At 51.9% G+C, this 24,183-nt stretch overlaps 1 protein-coding gene across 1 annotated transcript; it reads right to left on the bottom strand.

Moving 5' to 3' along the window:
• Window positions 1-22,069: 22,069 nt before the first annotated feature.
• Window positions 22,070-23,583, bottom strand: LOC120684943. Its single transcript, XM_039966799.1, has 2 exons — window positions 22,341-23,583; window positions 22,070-22,107 (listed from the first exon to the last, which is right to left on the bottom strand). The coding sequence occupies exons 1-2, from the start codon at window positions 23,581-23,583 to the stop codon at window positions 22,070-22,072; spliced, it is 1,281 nt and encodes a 426-aa protein (XP_039822733.1).
• Window positions 23,584-24,183: the final 600 nt, after the last annotated feature.

Here is a 24,183-nt window from a genome sequence, read left to right as displayed (position 1 = left end):
CGACAGCAGCAGCAGGTAGGTCAGGGCCAGAGGTTACCGGCACCTCCGGCTCGTGCTCCACCAGCTCCGCTAGCACTTCAAGCTCCACAGCAGGCGGCTCCTCCTGCCGGACAGCAGGCTCCAGCACCTCCTCGCGTGTGCTATCACTGCGGCCAGCCGGGGCACTACGCCAACACTTGCCCCCGGAAGGCGCAGGCAGGACAGCAGGGGCGCCCAGCTCAGCCCAGGGCGCCAGCACAGGGAAGAGTGAACCACTTGACGGCCGAGTCAGCGGCCGAGGCTCCTAACGTGGTTATTGGTACATTCATGGTCAACTCCCATCCAGCTACAGTGCTTTTCGATACTGGTGCTAGTCATTCTTTCATCACCAAGTCATATGTTGAGGAGCATAGTTTTCTTTACCACTGCATTAAGGAAGTGTCTGCTAGTCTCTTCACTGGGAGGGGAGTTGAGATCCCATATTGTTTGCCCCGAGTCAGTGTAGCCATAAGGGGGGCAACGTTCAGTGCTGATCTGAGGGTGCTAGACACCAAGGGTATCGATGTGATTCTGGGAATGGATACTCTTGCCAAGTGGGGAGTCAGAATTGATTGTGCTCATCGGGCAGTTCACCTGACAGCATCTGATGGCCAAGAGGTGACAGTCAGTGCTTCGGAGCCTTCTGGATTTCTTCATCAGATGGAGGCTAGACCCACGGATGGTATTCGCGTGGTGTCTAAATTCCCGGATGTCTTTTCGGATGATCTGCTTGGTATGCCGCCTGAACGCGCCATTGAGTTTTGTATTGATCTCTTGCCTGGCACAGCTCCTATTGCAAAGCGGCCCTATAGAGCATGAAAAAGTCAAGAAAACTATTGATGAGTTGCTAGCCAAGGGCTATATCTGTCGCAGCTTCTCTCCTTGGGCTTTTCCATTATTGCTGGTAGATAAGAAGGATGGCTCGAAGAGGATTTGTATGGATTATCGGGAGCTGAATGCAGTTACTATCAAGAACAAGCATCCACTGCCCCGTATTGAGGATCTCTTCGATCTGCTTCGAGGTGCTCGTATATTCTCGAAGATTGATCTTCGTTCGGATTATTTTCAGCTTAGGATCCGTCCTGGGGATATTCCGAAGACAGCATTCACCTGCAAATACAGGCTATATGAGTACACGGTCATGTCCTTCGGCTTGACTAATGCCCCGGCTTTCTTCATGCATCTGATGAACATGGTTTTCATGGACTATCTGGATGTCTTCGTGGTGATCTTCATTGATGATATTCTGGTCTTCTCCAAGACAGAAGAAGAGCATGAGAAGCATCTGAGACCCGTATTGCAGAGACTGAGGGAGCATCAGTTGTATGCCAAGTTCAGCAAGTGCGAGTTCTGTGTTGACGAGGTTCCATTCCTCGGTCATGTTATCTCTCAGGGAGGCATTGCTGTTGATCCGACCAAGGTGAAGGGTGTGCTCGAGTGGGAGACACCGCAGACAGTAAAGGAAGTCAGGTCATTCTTGGGCTTAGCTGGATATTATCGGAGGTTCATTGAGAATTTCTCCAAGGTCGCGAAGCCTTTGTCTTCTTTGCTGGAGAAAAATGTGGCTTTCATTTGGACTGATGAGCGTCAGAGGGCCTTTGATGAGCTGAAGAAAAGGTTGACTATGGCGCCAGTCCTGACTCTGCCAGACCAGACGAAGAGGTTCACGGTGTATTGTGATGCTTCGAAGGATGGTCTTGGGTGTGTTCTGATGCAGGAGGGCAGAGTGATAGCTTATGCTTCACGGCAGTTACGTCGGCATGAGCTGAACTCTCCCACACATGATCTTGAGTTAGCCGCAGTCGTGCATGCTCTGAAGATTTGGAGGCATTACTTGTATGGGCAGCAGTGTGATATCTATACTGATCACAAGAGTCTCAAGTATATATTCACGCAGAATGAGCTGAACATGCGGCAGAGGAGATGGTTAGAGTTGGTCAAGGACTATGACCTGGAGATTCACTATCATCCGGGTAAGGCCAATGTTGTAGCAGATGCTTTGAGCAGAAGAAGTTATGTCAACATGGCCGTGGCTTTCCTGATGCCTCCAGAGTTATGCGAGGAGTTTGAGCAATTGAGTCTGGGCTTCTTGCATCATACCTCCAGTGCAGCGTTTGAGGCAGTACCGACTCTAGAGTCAGAGATCAGGCAGCATCAGAAAGATGATGAGAAGCTGCAGGAGATTTGTGAGTTGCTCAAGAAGGGCAAGGCTCCTCATTTCAGAGAGGATGATCAGGGTACTTTGTGGTACAAGAACCGGATCTGTGTGCCAGATGTGAATGATCTCCGGAAGTTGATTCTGAGTGAGGCCCATGATACAGTTTACTCTATTCATCCGGGCAGCACGAAGATGTATTATGATCTCAAGAAACGTTTCTGGTGGTATGGGATGAAGCGTTCGGTGGCAGAGTATGTGGCTATTTGTGACACCTGTCAGCGTGTCAAGGCTGAGCATCAGAGGCCAGCAGGTCTGTTACAGCCTTTGAAGATTCCAGAGTGGAAATGGGAGGAAATCACTATGGACTTCATTGTTGGATTGCCTCGTACTCAGAAGGGGTACAACTCCATATGGGCAGTAGTGGATCGACTGACAAAGGTTGCTCACTTCATTCCAGTGAACACTACTTACTCCGGTGCTAGACTTGCGGAGTTGTACATCTCTCGGATTGTCTGCTTGCATGGTGTGCCCAAGAAGATTATATCAGACAGAGCATCTCAGTTCACTTCACGGTTCTGGGAGCAGCTTCATGATTCTTTGGATACGAAGCTGCGTTTCAGCACCGCCTATCATCCTCAGACAGATGGGCAGACAGAGAGAACCAACCAAGTGTTGGAAGATATGCTGAGAGCTTGTGCCATTCAGTACGGTACTAGTTGGGATAAGTGCCTATCATATGCTGAGTTTTCATACAACAACAGCTATCAGGCCAGTCTGAAGAAGTCCCCCTTCGAGGCAATGTATGGCAGAAAGTGCAGGACTCCTCTCTATTGGGATCAGATTGGTGAGAAGCAGCTCTTTGGCCCTGAGATCATAGATGATACAGAGCAGATGGTTCAGGCTGTGCGAGAAAATCTGAGGATTGCACAGAGCAGACAAAAGAGCTATGCAGATGGCAAACGGAGAGACCTGACTTTCAGTGTTGGTGATCATGTATACCTGAAGGTGTCTCCGATGAGAGGAATCCGTAGGTTTAATGTCAAGGGGAAGTTAGCACCTCGGTATGTTGGTCCATTCAAAGTGCTAGAGAGGAAAGGCGAAGTTGCTTATTGCCTGGAGTTGCCCACCAGCCTCTCAGGAGTTCATGATGTCTTCCATATATCTCAGCTGAAAAGGTGTCTGCAAGTACCCGAGGAGCAGGCACCACTGGATAGAGTAGCTGTGCAGGAAGATCTGACTTATATTGAGCATCCGGTGAAAATTCTGGAGACATCAGAAAGTGTTACTCGGAACAAGCGCATCAAGATGTGCAGAGTTCAGTGGAGTCATCACAGTGAAGCTGAGGCTACATGGGAGCGAGAAGATGAACTGAGGAAGACATATCCAAATCTCTTTGCTAGCCAGCCCAGCTAAATCTCGGGGACGAGATTTCTTTAAGGGGGTAGGGTCTGTAACACCCTAATTTATTTTCCAGCATTTAATAGTAAATTTAATTGGCTTTATTTAATTTTTTAAGATTTATTGTGTTTAGTTAGCATTTAATCTAATGTTTGTTCCTCATGTATTTAAAATTTTATCATAGGTTTAAACTTGGTTGTTGCATCATGCTGGAGCATTGTTTATTTTGTTTGAGTGCTTGAGTGAATTCAAATTCAAATTTGGATTCATTTAGGTTTAGTTTGGATTGATTTAGAAATAGAAAAGAAAAGAAACCCAGCCCAAAACCCAAACCCGGCCAGCCCAGTTTCTTTTCTTCTGGCGGCCCAGCCCGACTCCTCCCTTTCACTCCCGCACCAGCTCAGCCCACCCGGCCTCTTTTTTTTTTCCCGCCGGCCCGTTCCTTCCTCCTCTCTCCTTCTTTTTCCCCGCAGCCCAGCGAGCCAACGTGGCCCAGCTTGCCCACGCGCGCGCGGCGCAGCTCGCTGGCCCAGCCAACCGCGCCCTCCCCCTTTCTCCCTCTGATAGCGCGGCCCCGCGCGCCAGCCGCGCCTCTCTCTCTGGCGAACCGGGCCCACACGTCAGCGCCTTCCTCTCCCTTCCTTTCTTCCTCCCCGCGCAACCTCCGCCCGACATCCCCGCTGCGATCTCCTCTGCCCCCGCGTGGAATCACGCTCGCCCCCTGGCCTCCCTCTCCCTCCTTAAATAACACGCGGCCCTTGCGCCTCCCTCTCCTCTCTCCCCGCTCTCGGCCTCCCTTCGCGCTGCGCAGAGCCGCCGACCCTGCTTCACCACACAGGAGCTCCGCCACCGCAATTCGCCGCAGTCGGTGCCGCTTCGGCCGCGCCGCCTCGTCTCCCAGCACCGCCAGGTCCCACTTTGTCGAGCCACCGGGACCAGAAGCCCCAAGGCGCCCTCCTCCGGATCCCTCCATGAACGCCGTCCGCCCCACCGCCGCCGCGTAGCTGCTACGTCACCGCTGCTCCGCCAAGATCTCGCCGGCCCAGCGTCTCGCGTTGAGGTGAGGTTTCTTCCCCGGCCATTTTACCTACTTTTTCCCGCTCTGCACAGCGGGTAGTTGCTCACCGGAGCGTTTGCTCCGCCGCTCGCCGTCGCGTACCCACGCCCGTTCCTCAACACCCCTCACAGAGCCTGCCATCGAGTTCCTGGCCTCGCACACTGCCTGTTATCGCCATAAATTAACAGGGTTAACTTATGGGCCGAAATCAAGATGGGCCTAAAGCAAAAGATGAGGAAGGCTTGTAAATCGGCTCCTGCGTGAGCGTCTGGGCCACATTGGCCGTGTATCCTTAGATTTAGTTTAAGATTAGAGATAGAGTCCAATCGGGACAAGATTAGTTTAGATTGTTTCCCAAGTCTCCGGACTATAAATATGTATCCTTTGTTATTCATAAATGGAGCGTCATCACGACTCGCAAACAACAACTCTCGACGCATCGCCACCCCTAATCCTAGGGTTTCGTCCAAGTAAGTGCCATGCTGCCCTGATCGCTTCTTGCGATCAGGGCAGTATTGTTCTTGCTTTTACCTTGGTATTACTCGTACTGAAGCGTTTTTTATGGCGAGTAGTACTAGTTATCTTGATGTTCGTAGCATGTCTTTTAGTAGATTCATCATGCTTTCATTGCTTATCATCTACGAATATCATGTTGTCTCTGTGCAGTCACGTTTCAATCTCATGCTAGTTCTTGTCGCATAGAATTAGCTGCACAGAGGCGACACCCTGCTTCTTTTATATCTAGTAGATCTGATCCGTTTTGGTTTGCTCTTATCTTAAGAGTTTGCATAATATCTACTAGGTTAGGCCTTGCAAACGGATTGGATGATCCGGTGGCATAGTAGATGCTTTATCTTAGCCTTGATAGGGATTGTTCCGGGAATCGGCTCTTGCTAGTTCTTAGGCCTCTGTTTTGGGTTATGGTTTAGTTATCTGTTACGTTCATTAGGCCTAGTCACGTGTAGGATGTTCCGATCTAGCAGTGAAGCTTTTACCATCGTGGATTAGATCAATTAGATTTAATTGAAGCAGTTTTATAGTTATTTGCTTTATTCACCATATCTGGATACAATCAGATCCCATCTGACACCGGGACTCGATCGGCTCTTTAAAGCCGATGCAAAAGTCATCCCGGGGAGCCGACCATGGCTCGTACTTACGTTTACTCGTGTCTTTGTATGCAGGAAACTGTTCGGAGCACGTCTGCACCCTCCTGATCGGGTATAGGTCAGGTGGCACGCCCGGTTCTCACACATCCTCCGGGCGCGTGACGGAAATTGTGGGCCGTCGACGAGGGAGCAGTGCCTCTAGCGCCCTAGCAACCTCCCGGCTCTTCGTGTTGCCCGTCGTTGCTCGCCGGTGGGTTTCGGTCGACAACACATTCTGGCACGCCCAGTGGGACACTCGGCAACAACGTCCACTGCAATGATGACTCGAGCTCAAGATCAAGAACCCGCTCCCAAGCCCATCACATATGAAGAGCTTCCTCCTGAACACAAGAAGAAGTATGATGAGATCAAAGCTCTGCTGGAAGCCGATCTCATCGGCTCTTTTGAGAGGACTCGCAACCATGGCATCAAGTGGAAGGGGTTCTCACCAGAAGGCACTCTGGACAATGTAGATCTGTCTGTACCATCTGAAGAACGCACCAGAGCCCTGCGTCCGGAGATGAACTACATGGTGGCCCATGCACTTCATCGGCACTCTCAGAGCCTGATGAACGAACTCGAGCGCAGTGCGCATCGCGTCATCCAGGAGATAATCAAGAACCAGTACTCTCCATCGGGGCCAATCCTGGGGAGTCACATAGAGGAAGCTGCACTGCATTCTAGGCCGCAACTGCCATTCTCATTCGCAGCTCCCAGACCACACAACTCGCCGATCTACGTCGTCCACAAGATCGGCGGTGATCCTGGAGAAGGCCAGTTCCTCACCGAGCCTCCTAAGGAGATTCCGCACGGCTACACGTGCGCCTACATCCCTGACAGCGTCAGTCCAGCACGCTCGGTGCAGATGGTGAACCCAGGAGCTTCTGGAGCAGACGCAGAAAAACAAGCGTGGCTGGCAAAGTACGCTACTGGGCCGAGTGCTGAGCCATCGGCCCCAGGAGTTCTTAGTGTGGAGCAGGTCAGTGCAATACTCAGAGACCAGTTCGGCATCCTGCCCAAGAGGAAAGCAATCGTCTATTCCAAGCGACTATGACTTGATCCCACTGCCACCCAAGTATCGGCTTCCTGAGTTCACCAAGTTCAACGGTTCAGAGGGAGCCAGCTCCATCGAGCATGTGAGCCGATACTTAACGCAGCTTGGGATGATCTCAGTGTCGGATGCATTGAGGGTCCGGTTCTTCGGCCAATCCCTTACAGGCCCAGCTTTTGGATGGTATGCGTCACTAGCTCCGGATTCGATTCGGACTTGGAGGCAGCTTGAAGATCAATTCCATACCCAGTACCACTCGGAAGCTGCAGAAGCTGGAATTGCCGACCTCGCCCAAGTCAGGCAGAAGCGAGGAGAGACTGTGTCAGAGTACATACAGCGCTTCAGGGAGGTCAAGAACCGATGCTACTCGTCGCGCATCACAGAGAAAGAGGCAGTCGATCTGGCTGTCCTGGGACTTGCTAAGCCGATCAAAGGTGCAGCTTTCCAATTGGAGCTCACGTCTCTGGTGCACCTAGTGCAGAAGCTTACGGCATACGAGCATTATCATCCTGAGCTGTACCAGGACAAGTTCAAGCAGCATGTGAACATGGCCCAGGCGGATGAATCTGATGACTCGGGTGAAGAGCAAGAAGTGGCCGTGGCAGAGTGGACTCGGGGGGCAAATCCTGTCCCATGCAAGTGGATCAAGCAGCAGGGGCTTGTGAAGGGCTTCGACTTCGACGTGACCAAAGCAGAGCAGATATTCGACCTGCTCCTCAAAGAAAAACAGCTGAAGCTCCCAGAAAATCACAAGCTGCCGACGGCACAAGAGTTGCAGGGAAGGCTATACTGCAAGTGGCACCACTCGTTTACTCATGCCACGGGTGAATGCAAGCAGCTGCGTCACCCGATCCAATCGGCTATCGAGCAAGGCCGATTAATCCTGGCTCAGCACACTATGAAGGTGGACACGAAGCCCTTCCCACAAGCTAATGTGGTGGAACTGTCAGACTTCAGGTCCGAGGGCCAGGACTTGGCATTCCAGATCAACATGGTGGGACCTATGCGCCGCCATGACAAGCAGAGGAGAGAGGCCGCTTCTGGCAAGCGGCCGTAGAATGAACACGAGTTGGAACAGCAGCATGTGACTGAAGAGCAAGTGCGTCACATCCGCAATCAGCTTCCAGCTTCTAATCGGCTTCTGGAGAAATATCAGTACCAGTACCAGCTACGCCGCCGATACGAATCGGAGGAAGACGAGTACGAGCACCGCTCAGGAAGGACATTGGGGAGGCGCCAGGCTATACACGACCACTGGCATTGCCCGTTCTTCAGGTACTGTTGGAATTCCGGCATGAGCCGATTACCTACTATAGATGATTGCTTGGAGTGCAGGCCTCGAGGACACCAGCAGGACAAGACATCGGTGTTCCGGCGTTTGGGGCCCAGAACACGTCAGGACGACCATGTGAGGCGCCCATCCGGAGGTGATTCAGAGCTAGAGGAAGAAGACAGGTACCATCGCCCACGGTGGTGTCCTGACGGGCTCAATCGGTCGCAGAAGTGCAGAGTACAGCGCCTGCGCAATCTGGAAGAGGCAGAAGCAAAGTATCTTGACGTGCTGAGAAAAGCGCGTCCGGATCTTGCGGAGCAAGTTAGGCGACCGGAGTTTCGAGCACCCCAACCGGAGGAATTGGCCGTCGCGCAGCTGGATCTCGGCCCGCGGCCGATCATTTTCGAGAAGCCCAAGGAGAAGAGCTACAAACACTTGAAGGGGTTATATCTAAAGGGCTTCATCGACGGCAAGCATGTGAACAGGATGTTGGTCGACACTGGTGCCACAGTTAATCTGATGCCATATTCTGTTGTGACACCCCGGCCTACAAATAGTACAAGAGAAGTTGAGAATCTCTCCGCTGAAACAGAAGAATTATGCTCAGTTCCTGCTGACACGAGGGAGTTCGCTCAGCGTTGCCAGGACTACGAGGACTTCTAGGTGTTCGTCTCCCAGTCGACGTCCCTGTGGCGCCCTGCTCAGCTTCGGAGAGTTTTTACCGTATTTGTACTTCGCTTCCACTGTATCAGACATCTTTGTCATTAATGTAATAAATAACATTCGTATTTTGATTTATTATGTCTTATTCATGATATGTGCTATGATATCCTGTTCATTCTGTTGTATATACGTGTGACTTGATCCTGGCACGTATATGATTGCTCGGTTTATGTTCTTTTATAAACCGGGTGTTATAGAGTGGTATCAGAGCCGTATCGACTGTAGGACGAAGCCTAGATAGAACTGGTCGAGTTGTAGGACCCCTTCTCTCCAATCCTTGCTTGATGAAACTATTTTACTATTATACCCCTTGAATTCTATGACTTTTACCCGTCTTGCCTTGATCTCTCTCTCTAAAGAATAGTTTTCGTAGATTTTGGCCTGAATCAGTAATCTGACCACCATGAGTATAAACTAGGTGACCCTTTTATAATAATACGATAGCACGTTCTGCGACGCGTTGTGCTAGTCGAGTCGTATGTTAAACTCGGTTAAGTTGTGAAAAATTGTCTGCTTGTTATTATGCTATATGTTTGATTTGGATTTTTGAATGATTGTATAGCTTAGTAGTTTAAATTTGTTTTAAGAAAATCACTCTTATGTTAAGTTAACTAATTAATGAAATGAGTTAGATCGTTGGGTGGTAAAACCATCCATTCTATCCTCTCTACCTTATCATGCTTTGGGTTTCTGTCTTGTTGAGAAGAAGGATAGCGCGAAGAGAAGGTGATATCCAGAGACTCACTGATGAGGACGTCGGTTTCTGTAAGGGGGTAGGGATGTGACACCCCGGCCTACAAATAGTACAAGAGAAGTTGAGAATCTCTCCGATGAAACAGAAGAATTATGCTCAGTTCCTGCTGACACGAGGGAGTTCGCTCAGCGCTACCAGGACTACGAGGACTTCTAGGTGTTCGTCTCCCAGTCGACGTCCCTGTGGCGCCCTGCTCAGCTTCGGAGAGTTTTTACCGTATTTGTACTTCGCTTCCGCTGTATCAGACATCTTTGTCATTAATGTAATAAATAACATTCATATTTCGATTTATTATGTCTTATTCGTGATATGTGCTGTGATATACTGTTCATTCTGTGGTATATACGTGTGACTTGATCCTGGCACGTATATGATTGCTCGGTTTATGTTCTTTTATAAACCGGGTGTTACATCTGTGCTGCGCCGATTGGGTCGTTCTTCTGCCGATTTGATCAAGACCAATGTGATGCTTAATGACTTTAATGGACAGCCATCAGAGGCGATGGGGGTTCTTAATGTGGAATTGACAGTGGGCCGCAAGACTGTACCGACATCGTTCTTCATCGTTAACAGCAAGAGTACGTACACGGTGCTACTTGGAAGGGACTGGATTCATGCCAACTGTTGTATCCCTTCCACAATGCACCAGTACCTCGTCCAATGGGATGGCGATGAAGTAGAAGTGGTCCATGCAGATGATTCCAGCGAGGTCTCGGTCGCAGATATGAACGCCTGGGATGCGGAAGGACAAGAGCCGATCTCAGGGATCGCCCTGGAAGAATGTGATCGGATCGAGGCGACAAAAAACGGACTGAGGCTGGTCTTATCCACGGGCCTCACAGAATAGATGCACCCCGGCTAGCCACGGAGTGTAATAAAAATAGAGAGGCCGGTCCCGGCGATCGGCCCCGAAAAATAGAAAAATTCTATTTTTGGTCAGAATTGTTACATCATGTACACATGATGGCCTCCTCCAGTAGTTGGCTATCCATTGATTATTTGGCTCTGAGAAATAATAGAAGTACAGAAGCGGCCAGCCCATGCGGTTGGCCAAATAATTTTTCTTGTCATCTCCCTGTGTTTGCTGCTGATCTTGTGGATAGTGAAGACTCGCTTGCATTCGCGGCTGATTTTTTAGATGACGGCAAACTCGGATACGGGTTCACATCAGCTGATGATTTGGAAGAGATTGACATCGGTCCTGGGGATAAGCCACGGCCGACATTTATCAGCAAGAAGTTGGATCCGGCTTTGCGAGAGGAGATGATCACACTGCTAAAAGAATACCGGGATTGCTTTGCATGGGACTACACGGAGATGCCTGGACTGGATAGAAGCATAGTCGAGCATTGGCTCCCGCTCAAGAAAGGGTTTCAGCCGTTTCAGCAACGAGCACGTCAGATGAAGACCGAAGTCCTAGAAGAAGTTAAGAAAGAGGTAGAAAAGATGCTGGATGCTGGGTTCATCAGGCCATGCCGATATGCAGAATGGATCTCTAGCGTGGTGCCGGTACAAAAGAAAGATGACCGATGGCGTGTTTGCGTTGACTTTAGAGATCTCAACAGAGCAACACCAAAGGACGAATACCCGATGCCTGTTGCAGAAACATTGATCAACGCAGCTGCTGGCCACAAAATGATGAGTTTTATGGATGGCAATGCCGGTTACAACCAGATCTTCATGGCCCCAGAGGACGTGAACAAGACTGCGTTCAGAGTACCATGTGCAGTTGGCTTGTTCGAGTACTTGGTTATGACCTTCGGACTGAAAAATGCCGGTGCAACGTACCAATGTGCCATGAATTACATTTTTCATGATCTCATCGGCAAGCTGGTAGCGATTTATATTGATGACGTCGTGGTCAAGTCCAAGTCAGCTGTGGGGCATCTAGAAGATCTGCGCCAAGTTTTGGAGCGGACTCGAAGGTTTGGACTCAAAATGAACCCGAAAAAGTGCGCTTTCGGTGTGTCGGCCGGTCAGTTTCTGGGATTCCTGGTGCATGAACGGGGAATTGAAATCGGCCTAAAGAGTCAAGAAGCTGTGAAGATGATGAAACCACCTACTACAAAGAAGGAGTTACAGAGACTCATCGGTAAAATTAACTTTGTCAGGCGATTTATTTCTAATCTGTCTGGTTGCATTGAGCCGTTTATGGGTTTAGTAAAGATCAAATCCGATGATGAGTTTCGCTGGGGGGCAGAACAGCAACAAGCTTTCGATGAAATCAAGGAATATTTGTCAAAGCCTCTAGTATTGGTTCCTCCTCAGCAAGATAGGCCGTTTTATGTGTACCTATCTGTGGCTAACACTTCCATTGCTTCGGTGCTAGTCCAGAAGCATGACGGCCAAGAGAGGGTGGTTTTCTACCTCAGCAGACACATGTTAGACGCCGAGACCAGGTATCCTGAAATCGAGAAGCTTTGTCTTTGCTTATACTTTACATGTACGAAGCTTCGTCATATTTTGCTCTCGGCGGAAACAATTGTTATATGCAAATCGGATGTCATAAAGCACATGCTGTCGGCTCCTGTCCTGAAAGGCCGACTTGGAAAATGGATGTTCGCATTGTCATAATTCGATATCCGATATCAGCCTGCAAAAGCAGTCAAGGGACAGGCACTGGCGGATCTTGTTGCGGACAGGATCAGCACTGATATTGATGCGGTATTTATTCGTGCTTGGGCTATGTTCTTTGACGGATCGGCTTGTGATGATGGGTGCGGTGTGGGAATTCTGTTGTTGTTGCCCCGAGGGGCGACTTATTCCTTCTCCATCAGAATGACTGCCCCGTGCACCAATAATCTCGTGGAATATGAAGCCGTTCGCAAAGGGATGGAATTGCTTCTCGAAGCCAGTGCAGAAGCAGTGGAAATTTTTGGAGATTCGAAGCTGGTGATTCCTCAGCTCACGGAGGAATATAGGTGTGAGAGCGAGGCTCTTTTCCCGATATAGATGCAGTGCCGTGAGTTGATGTCACGATTCAGGTACATCAATTTCCACTGGATACGCAGGACTCTGAATAATGAAGCCAATGATTTGGCACAAATGGCTTCTGGTTACAAGGAGACAGCCGATGGAGTCGAGGTGGAGGTTCAGTTTCTAGAACCTGGAGACTGGAGAGCCGATATCTTCAATTACTTGAAGGATTCGGCTCGGGGGCCACCCAGAAGGATAAGACTCAAAGCCATGAAGTATTGTAACACCCTAATTTAAATTTCAGCATTTAATAATAAATTTAATTGGTTTATTTAATTTTCTAGGATTTATTTTGCTTAGTCTGGCATTTAATCTAATTTTTGGTTTCACAAGTAATTAAAATTTGTCTAAGTTTAAAAAATTTGTTGTTGCATTCATGCTGGTGCATATTTTGTTTATTTTGGTTGAGTGCTAGGGAGTTTGAATTCAAATTTGTTTGAATTCAAACTAGTTTGTGTGAGTTTGCAAAAGAAAAAGAAATAGAAAGAGAAAGAAAACCCAAACCCAAACCCAAAACAACCCAACCCAAACCCCATCCCGGAAGCCCACCAACTCAACCCAGGCCCAGCTCTCTTTTCCCTCTCCCCGCGACCCATTTCCTTTCCCGCGGCCCATCCCAACTCGGCCCAGCCTCCCGTCTCCTTCTTGAGTGCCTGACCCCACCCGCCAGCGCCTCAGCCCGCGCGGAGCGCTCGGCCCGCACGCGTCCACGCCAGCAGCAGCGCCGCGTCAGCGCACCGCGCGCCCCATTGCCAACTGGGCCCCGCGCGTCAGCGCTCCCTCTCCAGCGAGCTCAAGCCGCCCCGCCGCCACGATCCCACCTGGCAGGCAGCCGCACGACGCGCACCCCGCCCCTAACAGTGGCCCCCTCGAGTCAGACCCCTCTCAGCCCGCGCGTCCCCGTTTCTCTGACCAGACGGGCCCGCTGTCAGCTCTTTCCTCTTCCCCCGCCCGTTTTCCTCGCCGGACTCTGCTCCACCCGCGCCGCGCCTCGCTGCCCTGTGGGCCATCTCGGGCTTCGCAGGGCCACTCGCCAGCCGCGCACCCCTTCTGGAAGCTTCTCCCGAGCTCGGTTCATCCCAAATCGTGGGACGAGAACCGTTTCCCCCGCGCGGTAACAAACCGCCGCGATCCTCGCCGGAATCACGCACAGGCACGCACGCCCAAATCCCCGCACGCCCTTCTTAAACGCACCCTGGCTCCCTCACGTACCCCATCCATCACACCAAGAGCCAAACCACGCCGCGCCTCGCCCTGCTCCGCCAGGCCGACGTTCTGCGCCGCAGGTAAACTTTGCCGCCGCCGATTTTTCCCACCGACGTTGATGCTCCTACTGTCCTGACCCTTTGTACACTGCCGCATCACCACCCCGAGTCAATTTGCGGGATCCAGATGTAGGAGCTCCACTGCAGCAGCCTCTCCCTCAAGCGCCGCCGCAACCCGCGGATCGACCTCGCCGCCGACGTCCCGCTGCACTGCGACCCCGACCATCCCGCACCCTCGGTGAGCACCCCCGAGACACTGCTGCACTTTTACGCTAGCTGCCTTAGATTGTAGCATGCCCCAGCAGCTGCGTGAGCGCACGCCGGCGATGCTCCGCCGCGCACACCCGCCTGCACCCTCGCGCACGCCGCCCGAACCCCTGTCGAGCCCCGCTCTGAGCCCCAGTGGACTACGCATGCCACGAACAAGCTCCAGGGCCAAGCCGCTGTCCAAAAAGGCCACGGGAACGCCAGATTGGCCATCACTGGTGATCCCCCGCCGAGGGATTCGTCACCGGCGGTAACGCGCCGCCGCTCCGCGCTCCCTTCACCCTGGGCCGCCCGATCTGGAGGCAATGGCCCAGATTAGATCGCATCCCCGCTAGATCTGAACCGCTAGATCGCGATCCAACGAGCCTGATTCAAAGATACCGCTTCGGCTAGCAATCTTTCTAAAGAGCCCCTCCTTTTGTTTGAAATCAACCCGCAATCCACAGCCACTCAAAAATAATTACAGATAGGCCCCGGTTTTTACCCAAAACCCACCTGACCTTCCTGGTTTTAGCGCCCGCAGTCCAGCCCTTGAGTTTTTATGCGCTAGACCCTGAGTTTAACCTTTATTTACGTTTTAGTCCCCAGTTTTACCCAAAAACCCCCTGGAACTTAGTTTTTATCGCAGATAGGTCCCTGGAACTTGTTTTTAGCCTAGAAAATGTGTTTTAGCTCCGATTTAAGCGTTCTTTATGTCCACGCGATCGTTGCAATGCGTAGAATAGTTTTAGACTAGTTTAGTGTGCTGTTTTTATGTATTGATGTACTGTTTATTAGTTTTTATTAGTGTTTGCTTGTATGCTTATTACTATGCATTGTTTTGGCCATGTGTTCGTGAGTAGACGTTGATCCATCTGAGGAGCCCCAGTACCAATACCCGGAGCAGCCATCTTCCGAGCACTTTGAGCAGCAGCAGGAGCAGTATGAGGAAGGCAAGTGTAACATGAACCACCTACCACCTTTAAATACAATTTCATACTGCATTTAATATTGTATGCCTATAAGGACTGTCCTAGCCACTTTATATCCTTTATATATACCTTTGGGTTGCATTTTGGTTAGTTGTGCTAGGTTGCTGCGCTATAACACACTCTAGTCCTTTTTAATTAATTTGATTAATGGTTTACTTGAACTTAATTCTGAGAGTGGCCCTCTGTGCTTCGTGCTTGGGTGGCTCATGTCTCGTTAAAAGATGGTTTTTGTAGAAACATGGTTTAGGGGGCCAGCATGGTTCTTAGTGCTTGGTTGGCCACTCTCCATAAGGACCGGTTCATAGAGCGACAACCTGGGCCAACAGCGCTACCACAAGGCTAGAATGGGATAGACTTGGCGTAATAATTAGATCTTTTTGGTTTGGAGTAACTTACCTATGGGGCAGGGGCGGTAAGCTTCTATGGCCCTCGTGCTGAGTGGCCTCGTCTATGCTTCATGTCTTGACGCCCACTAGACCTGCTCCATAGTCGCCGATCCACCCTCGCGGTTACTCCCTACCAACGAGATTCTTTGTAAAGGCCTCGTAGTGAGTCGCTAGTCATCTCACCTAAGGAAGTGTGATGAACCTCTAGCGTAGCTCACGACTTGTGGATAAAAATGTGCAACCTCTGCAGAGTGTAAAACTGGTATACTAGCCGTGCTCACGGTTATGAGCGGCCCAGATCCTCCTTTTGATTAGTGGGGTTGTCTCCTTCCGACAAGGGAGTGCCTCTCGGGGCTCTTCATGCTGACGACTGGCTCTGTGCAGTGGAGCGCCAGTTGGACATCGCCTAGTGCGATGATCGGGAGCGAGTTTTGTACGCAGCAGGACAGCTGCGAGGTGCAGCTTTGGACTGGTGGGAGTCCCACCCAGTTCAGGACCGCGAGGCTCTCACCTGACTCCAGTTCCGAGAGCGGTTCCGCAGCCACAACGTCTCTGCGGGCGTTATGAAGATGAAGCAGAAGGAGTTCCTTGCACTGAAGCAGGTAATCTTAGATATAATCATTCAGCGGTTTCTTTTGAGCTAATGCCCCTTGTTCTATCCTTATGAATATTGAGTTAATCTTTCGATATCTATCTGTCTTTGTCACTTCAGGGGACTATGTCGGTCACGGAGTATCGTGATCGCTTTCTGCAGCTTGCTCGCTACGCCCCTGCCGATGTTGCGGATGACCGCAAGAAGCAGGAGCACTTCATGGACGGCCTTGAGGACTACCTCCAGTACGCGCTGCTCAACCTCTGCTTCGACGACTTCAACCATCTGGTTGACAGCGCGCTCAACACTGAGCGCAAGCACCTGGAGATGGAGGACAAGAAGAGGAAGGTTGTCCCCGTTGCTTCCGGCAGCAACACTCGTCCTCGCCTCCAGCCGCCCCAGCAGTACCAGCAGCAGTACCGGCCTCCCCAGCAGTACCAGCAGAGGCCGCAGCAGTACCCACCTCGACAGCAGCAGCAGGCAGGTCAGGGCCCGAGGTTACCGGCACCTCCGGCTCGTGCTCCACCAGCTCCGCCAGCACCGCAGGCTCCACGTCCGGCAGCTCCTACCGGACAGCAGGCTTCGACACTTGCACGCGTCTGCTATCACTGCGGCTAGCCGAGGCACTACGCCAACACTTGCCCCCGGAAGCCGCAGGCGGGACAGCAGGGGCACCCAGCTCAGCCCAGGGCGCCAGCACAGGGTCGGGTGAACCACGTGACGGCTGAGTCAGCGGCCGGGGCTCCTAACGTGGTTATTGGTACGTTCATGGTCAACTCTCACCCCGCTACAGTGCTTTTCGATACCAGTGCTACTCATTCTTTCATTTCCAAGTCATTTGCCGAGCAGCATGGTATACTGGTTTCTTCTATGAGGACAGCTATGGTAGTTACCTCACCTGGGGGTCAGATTCGTACATGTTCTATATGCTCCAGAGTTAGTTTTGTCATAAAGGGGGTAGAATTCCGCACTAGCTTGATAGTTATTGACTCCTCGGGGATAGATGTGATCTTGGGCATGGAGACCCTTACCAGATGGGGAGTCCGTATTGATTGTGCTCAGCGGACAGTTCACTTATCGGCATCTGATGGCCAAGAGGTGACAGTCAGTGCTTCAGAGCCTTCTGGATTTCTTCATCAGATGGAGGCTAGACCCACGGACGGTATTCGTGTGGTGTCTGAATTCCCGGATGTCTTTCCGGATGATCTGCCAGGTATGCCGCCTGAACATGCCATTTAGTTTTGTATTGATCTCTTGCCTGGCACAGCTCCTATTGCAAAGCGGCCCTACCGTATGGCACCTATAGAGCATGAGGAAGTCAAGAAGACTATTGATGAGTTGCTAGCCAAGGGCTATATCCGTCGCAGCTTCTCTCCTTGGGCTTTTCCATTATTGCTGGTAGATAAGAAGGATGGCTCGAAGAGAATGTGTGTTGATTATCGGGAGCTGAATGCAGTCACTATCAAGAACAAGCATCCACTGCCTCGTATTGAGGATCTCTTCGATCTGCTTCGAGGTGCTCGTATATTCTCGAAGATTGATCTTCGTTCGGGTTATTTTCAGCTGAGGATCCGTCCTGGGGATATTCCGAAGACGGCATTCACATGCAAGTATCGGCTATATGAGTATATGGTCATGTCCTTCGGCTTGACTAATGCCCTGGCTTTCTTCATGCATCTGATGAACATGGTCTTCATGGATTATCTGGATGTCTTTGTGGTGATTTTCATTAATGATATTCTGATCTTCTCCAAGACAGAAGAAGAGCATGAGGAGCATCTGAGACTCGTATTGCAGAGATTGAGAGAGCATCAGTTGTATGCCAAGTTCAGCAAGTGCGAGTTCTGGATTGACGAGGTTCCATTCCTCGGTCATGTTATCTCTCAGGGAGGCATTGCTGTTGATCCGAGCAAGGTGAAGGATGTGCTCGAGTGGGAGACACCGCAGACAGTAAAGGAAGTCAGGTCTTTCTTGGGCTTAACTGGATATTATCGGAGGTTCATTGAGAATTTCTCCAAGATCGCGAAGCCTTTGACTTCTTTTCTGGAGAAAAATGTGGCTTTCGTGTGGACTGATGAGCGTCAGAAGGCCTTTGATGAGCTGAAGAAATGGTTGACTACGGCGCCAGTCCTGACTCTGCCAGACCAGACGAAGAGATTCACGGTGTATTGTGATGCTTCGAAGGATGGTCTTGGGTGTGTTCTGATGCAGGAGGGCAGAGTGATTGCTTATGCTTCACGACAGTTACGTCGGCATGAGCTGAATTATCCTACTCATGATCTTGAGTTAGCCGCAGTTGTGCATGCTCTAAAGATTTGGAGGCATTACTTGTATGGGCAGCGGTGTGATATCTACACTGATCACAAGAGCCTCAAGTACATTTTCACGCAGAATGAGCTGAACATGCGGCAGAGAAGATGGCTAGAGTTGGTCAAGGATTATGACCTGGAGATTCACTATCATCCGGGCAAGGCCAATGTTGTAGCAGATGCTCTGAGCAGAAGAAGTTATGCCAACATGGCCATGGCTTTCTAGATGCCTCCAGAGTTATGCGAGGAGTTTGAGCAGTTGAGTCTGGGCTTCTTGCATCATACTTCCAGTGCAGCATTTGAGGCAGTACCGACTCTAGAGTCAGAGATCAGGCAGCATCAGAAAGAAGATGAGAAGCTGCAGGAGATTCGTGAGTTGCTCAAGAAGGGCAAGGCTCCTCATTTCAGAGAGGATGATCAGGGTACCTTGTGGTACAAGAACCGGATCTGTGTGCCAGATGTGAAGGATCTCCGGAAGTTGATTCTGAGTGAGGCCCATGATACAGCTTACTCTATTCATCCGGGCAGCACGAAGATGTACTATGGTCTGAAGGAACGTTTCTGGTGGTATGGGATGAAGCATTCAGTGGCAGAGTACATGGCCATTTGTGACACCTGTCAGCGTGTCAAGGCTGAGCATCAGAGGCCAGCAGGTCTGTTACAGCCTTTGAAGATTCCAGAGTGGAAATGGGAGGAGATCACTATGGACTTCATTGTTGGATTGCCTCGTACTCAGAAAGGGTACAACTCCATATGGGTAGTAGTGGATCGATTGACGAAGGTTGCTCACTTCATTCCGGTGAACACTACTTACTCCGGTGCTAGACTGGTAGAGTTGTACATCTCTCGGATTGTCTGCTTACATGGTGTGCCCAAGAAGATCATATCTGACAGAGGGTCTCAGTTCACTTCTTGGTTCTGGGAGCAGCTCCATGATTCGTTGGATACGAAGCTGCGTTTCAGTACGGCTTATCACCCTCAGACAGATGGGCAGACAGAGAGAACCAACCAAGTGTTGGAAGATATGCTGAGAGCTTGTGCCATTCAGTACGGTACTAGTTGGGATAAGTGCCTGTCTTATGCTGAGTTCTCATATAACAACAGCTATCAGGCCAGTTTGAAGAAGTCCCCCTTCGAGGCATTGTATGGCAGAAAGTGCAGGACTCCTCTCTATTGGGATCAGATTGGTGAGAAGCAGCTCTTTGGCCCTGAGATCATAGATGATGCAGAGCAGATGGTTCAGGCTGTGCGAGAAAATCTGAGGACTGCACAGAGCAGACAGAAGAGCTATGCTGATGGCAAACGGAGAGACCTAACTTTCAGTGTCTGTGATTATGTGTACCTGAAGGTGTCTTCGATGAGGGGAATCCGCAGATTCAATGTCAAGGGGAAGTTAGCACCTCGGTATGTGGGGCCATTCAAGGTGCTAGAGCATAAAGGCGAAGTTGCTTATCGCCTGGAGTTACCTCTCAGCCTCTCAGGAGTTCATGATGTCTTTCATATATCTCAGCTGAAGAGGTGTCTGCGAGTACCCGAGGAGCAGGCACCACTGGATGGAGTAGATGTGCAGGAAGATCTGACTTATACTGAGCATCCGGTGAAGATTCTGGAGACATCAGAGAGGGTTACTCGGAACAAGCGCATCAAGATGTGCAGAGTTCAGTGGAGTCACCACAGTGAAGCTGAGGCTACTTGGGAGCGAGAAGATGAGCTGATGAAGACATATCCAGATCTCTTTGCTAGCCAGCCCAGCTAAATCTCGGGGACGAGATTTCTTTAAGGGGGTAGGGTCGGTAACACCCTAATTTAAATTTCAGCATTTAATAATAAATTTAATTGGTTTATTTAATTTTCTAGCATTTATTTTGCATAGTCTGGCATTTAATCTAATTTTTGGTTTCACAAGTAATTAAAATTTGTCTAAGTTTAAAAAATTTGTTGTTGCATTCATGCTGGTGCATATTTTGTTTATTTTGGTTGAGTGCTAGGGAGTTTGAATTCAAATTTGTTTGAATTCAAACAAGTTTGTGTGAGTTTGCAAAAGAAAAAGAAATAGAAAGAGAAAGAAAACCCAAACCCAAACCCAAAACAACCCAACCCAAACCCCATCCCGGAAGCCCACCAACTCAACCCAGGCCCAGCTCTCTTTTCCCTCTCCCCGCGGCCCATTTCCTTTCTCGCGGCCCATCCCAACTCGGCCCAGCCTCCCGTCTCCTCCCTGAGTGCCTGACCCCACCCGCCAGCGCCTCAGCCCGCACGGAGCGCTCGGCCCGCACGCGTCCACGCCAGCAGCAGCGCCGCGTCAGTGCACCGCGCGCCCCACTACCAACTGGGCCCCGCGCGTCAGCGCTCCCTCTCTAGCGAGCTCAAGCCGCCCCGCCGCCACGATCCCACCTGGCAGGCAGCCGCACGACGCGCACCCCGCCCCTGACAGTGGCCCCCTCGAGTCAGACCCCTCTCAGCCCGCGCATCCCCGTTTCTCTGACCAGACGGGCCTGCTGTCAGCTCTTTCCTCTTCCCCCGCCCGTTTTCCTTGCCGGACTCTGCTCCGCCCGCGCCGCGCCTCGCTGCCCTGTGGGCCATCTCGGGCTTCGTAGGGCCACTCGCCAGCCGCGCACCCCTTCTGGAAGCTTCTCCCGAGCTCGGTTCATCCCAAATCGTGGGACGAGAACCGTTTCCCCCACGCGGTAACAACCCGCCGCGATCCTCGCCGGGGCCGCTGTTGCTGTGCGAGGCACCGGTGCGGCGTGACCTGAAAGAAAAAAGTCCAGAGAGCTCGGAGGCACACTGGATGGGTCAGCACTGAACGGAAAACAGGTCTCGTCGAACACAACATGGCGAGAGATGATGATCCGCCGAGTAGTGAGGTCGAGACAGCGGTACCAGGAGGGATAACCGAGGAAGACACAAGCTGTGGAACGAGGAGCAAGCTTGTGTTTGGCAGTGGCAGTCATGTTGGGATAGCACAGACAGCCGAAAACGCGAAGATGAGCGTAGTCGGGTGGCTGGCGGTGTAGCAGCTCATAGGGAACACTGTTCTGAACAGCAGAGGAGGGGCGCCGGTTTAGGAGGTAGGTCGCCGTAGCGAGAGCCTCGGCCCAATACTTGGGCGGCATGCCAGCATGAATGAGCAGGGTGCGAATGCTATTGTTGAGGGTTCGAAGAACGCGCTCGGCTTTGCCATTCTGCTGGGAGGTGTAAGGGCACGAGAGACGTAGGTGAATGCCGCGGGATGCAAAGAAGGTGGCGAGAGCATTGTTAACAAACTCAGTGCCGTTATCAGCCTGAACAGCTCTAACGGGAAGGCCGAACTGTGTCTGGGCAAAGCTGCAGAAGTTGGTTAGATGACCAGCAACCTCGGACTTGTGAACAAGAGGAAAAGTCCAGCAAAAATGAGTAAAATCATCAAGAACGACGAGGTAATACTGAGCACCCGAAATACTCGCTACAGGAGAGGTCCAGACATCACAGTGAACTAGTTCGAAAGGCATAGTGCTGATAGAACTAGAGGTACTAAACGGCAGACGCACATGCTTTTCAAGTTGACATGAATGACAAAAAGGATGCCTAGATTTATTACACTGGATGGAAGCATTATTTCTAAGCAACTCTATGGTGGCGACCCCAGGATGACCAAGACGCTGATGCCAGAGACTGGTGGAGATGGCGAGACTGGCGTGTGGAGCTGCAGGGCTGGCGGGGATGGTGTACAGGCCGTCGGAGCTATTGCAGCGAAGAATCACGCGACTGGTCGGGATATCCTTAACAGAGAAACCAAGGGCGTCAAATTCAATAGTGCAATTGTTGTCTTTGGTGAACTGGCGAACTGAAAGTAAGTTGCGCACTAGAGAAGGGACAACAAGAACATTATGAAGAGAAAAATTTGATGCATGGGTGGGTAGGTATGAGCTGCCATGACTGGAAACCGGGATGGTCTGACCATTGCCCACGGTGATGAAAGGATGAGAGGGGGGGTGGCGGGAGAGAAGTATACCATCCGACGAGTGCATGTGGGAGGTCGCGCCAGAGTCCATGACCCAGGAGTTGGAGTTCTGGAGCGCCATCTGGTTTAGGGCAGCAATGAGGCCGGCCTGATCCCACATCTGAGGGGTGGAGACTTGAGCTAGAGCGAACGCGGTGTGCGCTTGGGGGTTGGCGCCAAGGAGGCCGGGCGTGCACCCGCCCTGCATGCCCTGCCACCCGCCGTGGCCGCTGGACCACCCGCCCTGGCCGCCTTGCCAGGAGCCGCCGGCTTGCTGACCCGTGGGACCCTGAGGGGCGTACGGGTTGAAGCAGACCCAGGGTCCCATTGGACGGTACTGTCCCCCCTGTGGGGTGCCCTGCAGGACGCCGGTCTGCGGGCCGCCGGTGCCCTTGCCTCCTTGGCCACCAGATCGGCGACCCTTGCCGCCGCCTTTGCCGCCCTTCTGCTTGGGCGCGCCGCTGCCTCCGCTGTCCCCGGCCTTGCTGCTACCGCCCGTAGCAACCCCCGCGAAGGAGGAGCGGCAAGAGGGGCTGGTACAGCAGGCGGTGGTGGAGGCGACGAGGGCAGTGGCCACTGTGTTCTTCGCGTCGTTGGCGAGGCACAGCTCTTTGAGGGAGAGCAGCTCGTGGGCATGCATGAAGGGCGGAAGAACCGTGGCGTTGGCGATGTCGTCGGCGGTGGAGTCGAAGCGAGGGTTGAGGCCGCGCAGAAGGCTGAGAACGAGCTGGGAGTCGGTGATGGGGTTGCCGACCTGTCGAAGGGCAGCAGCCTTTGACTTGAGGCGCTGGCAGTACTCGTCGATGGTGGAGTCGCCCTGCTTGAGGGTGTGGAACTCCTCGAGCAGGAAGACAGCGCGGGAGGCCGTGTTGGTGCGGAACAGGGCCTCGATCGCAACCCAGAGTTGGCGCGCGGTCTGGTTCTCGTCGGTGATGGCGAGGTCGAGGACGGAGTCGTCGATGGTGCCGAAGATCCAGCTGCGCACGCAGCACTCCGCGACGTCCCAATCTGGGTTGTCGGGCTGCGCTGCGGTGCCGTCGATGTGGCGGCGGAGGCTGAACTTGCCGCACAACGCCATGAAGAACGACGCCCACTTGGAGTAGTTGCCGCTCTTCATGTCTAGGGTCACGGGAACGTGAGCCTTGACGTTGACGGTGGTGTAGGGGTGGACGACGATGGCCTGTGTTGGTGCGGTAGGGAGCACAGGCGCGGAGGCGTCCGATCTGGCGGCGCCGGAGGAGGAGGAGAGGCTCATGGCGGCGGCTCTGGATCAGATTGATCCAGGGGCGGCGGCCTGCTGGTGGGCACGACGCAAGGGGATCGCGGCGCGAGGGAAGGAGCGGCGCCCTAGGGTAGGGCGCGCAGGGAGGGGAGGGCTGCGCCCTAGGGTAGGGCGCAGAGAAGGGAGAGATGCGGTGCCAGGAGGCGGCGCCCTAGGGCAGAGAGGTGGGGCACAAGGGGGGAACCCTAGCGCAGGGGGGAGCGGAAGTGGAAGGTCGATCGTTGCCTTCTCTTGATACCATGTAGAAAGATAGAGGGAATAGGAAAACACCGCACACCCTATGCGGGGGGGGGGGGGGGTGACCTCTCATTATATAGCCAATGTGACTTGCAATACAAGAAGATGTACATGCCCGACATGGGCCGCCCAATATGGGCCTACACGCCCAATATGGGCCTCAAGTATACGCCCAATATGCTCTGATACCAAATAATGGGGACGTGGGTTCCCGATCTTCCGTCAGGTTCTGGATAACTCTCATTGTAGGCGGAGCGAGACACACCGATCCGACTTCAGATCCTAAGACCCGAATCCAGCAATCTTAGCACCACAACTCCTCTGGTTATCAACCGT

This window comes from Panicum virgatum, chromosome 8N (assembly GCF_016808335.1).
Source record: "Panicum virgatum strain AP13 chromosome 8N, P.virgatum_v5, whole genome shotgun sequence".
In the NCBI taxonomy this organism is placed as follows: domain Eukaryota; kingdom Viridiplantae; phylum Streptophyta; class Magnoliopsida; order Poales; family Poaceae; genus Panicum; species Panicum virgatum.
The sequence above is the reverse complement of the archived record's forward strand: the minus strand, read 5'-3'. Positions and strand labels throughout refer to the sequence as shown.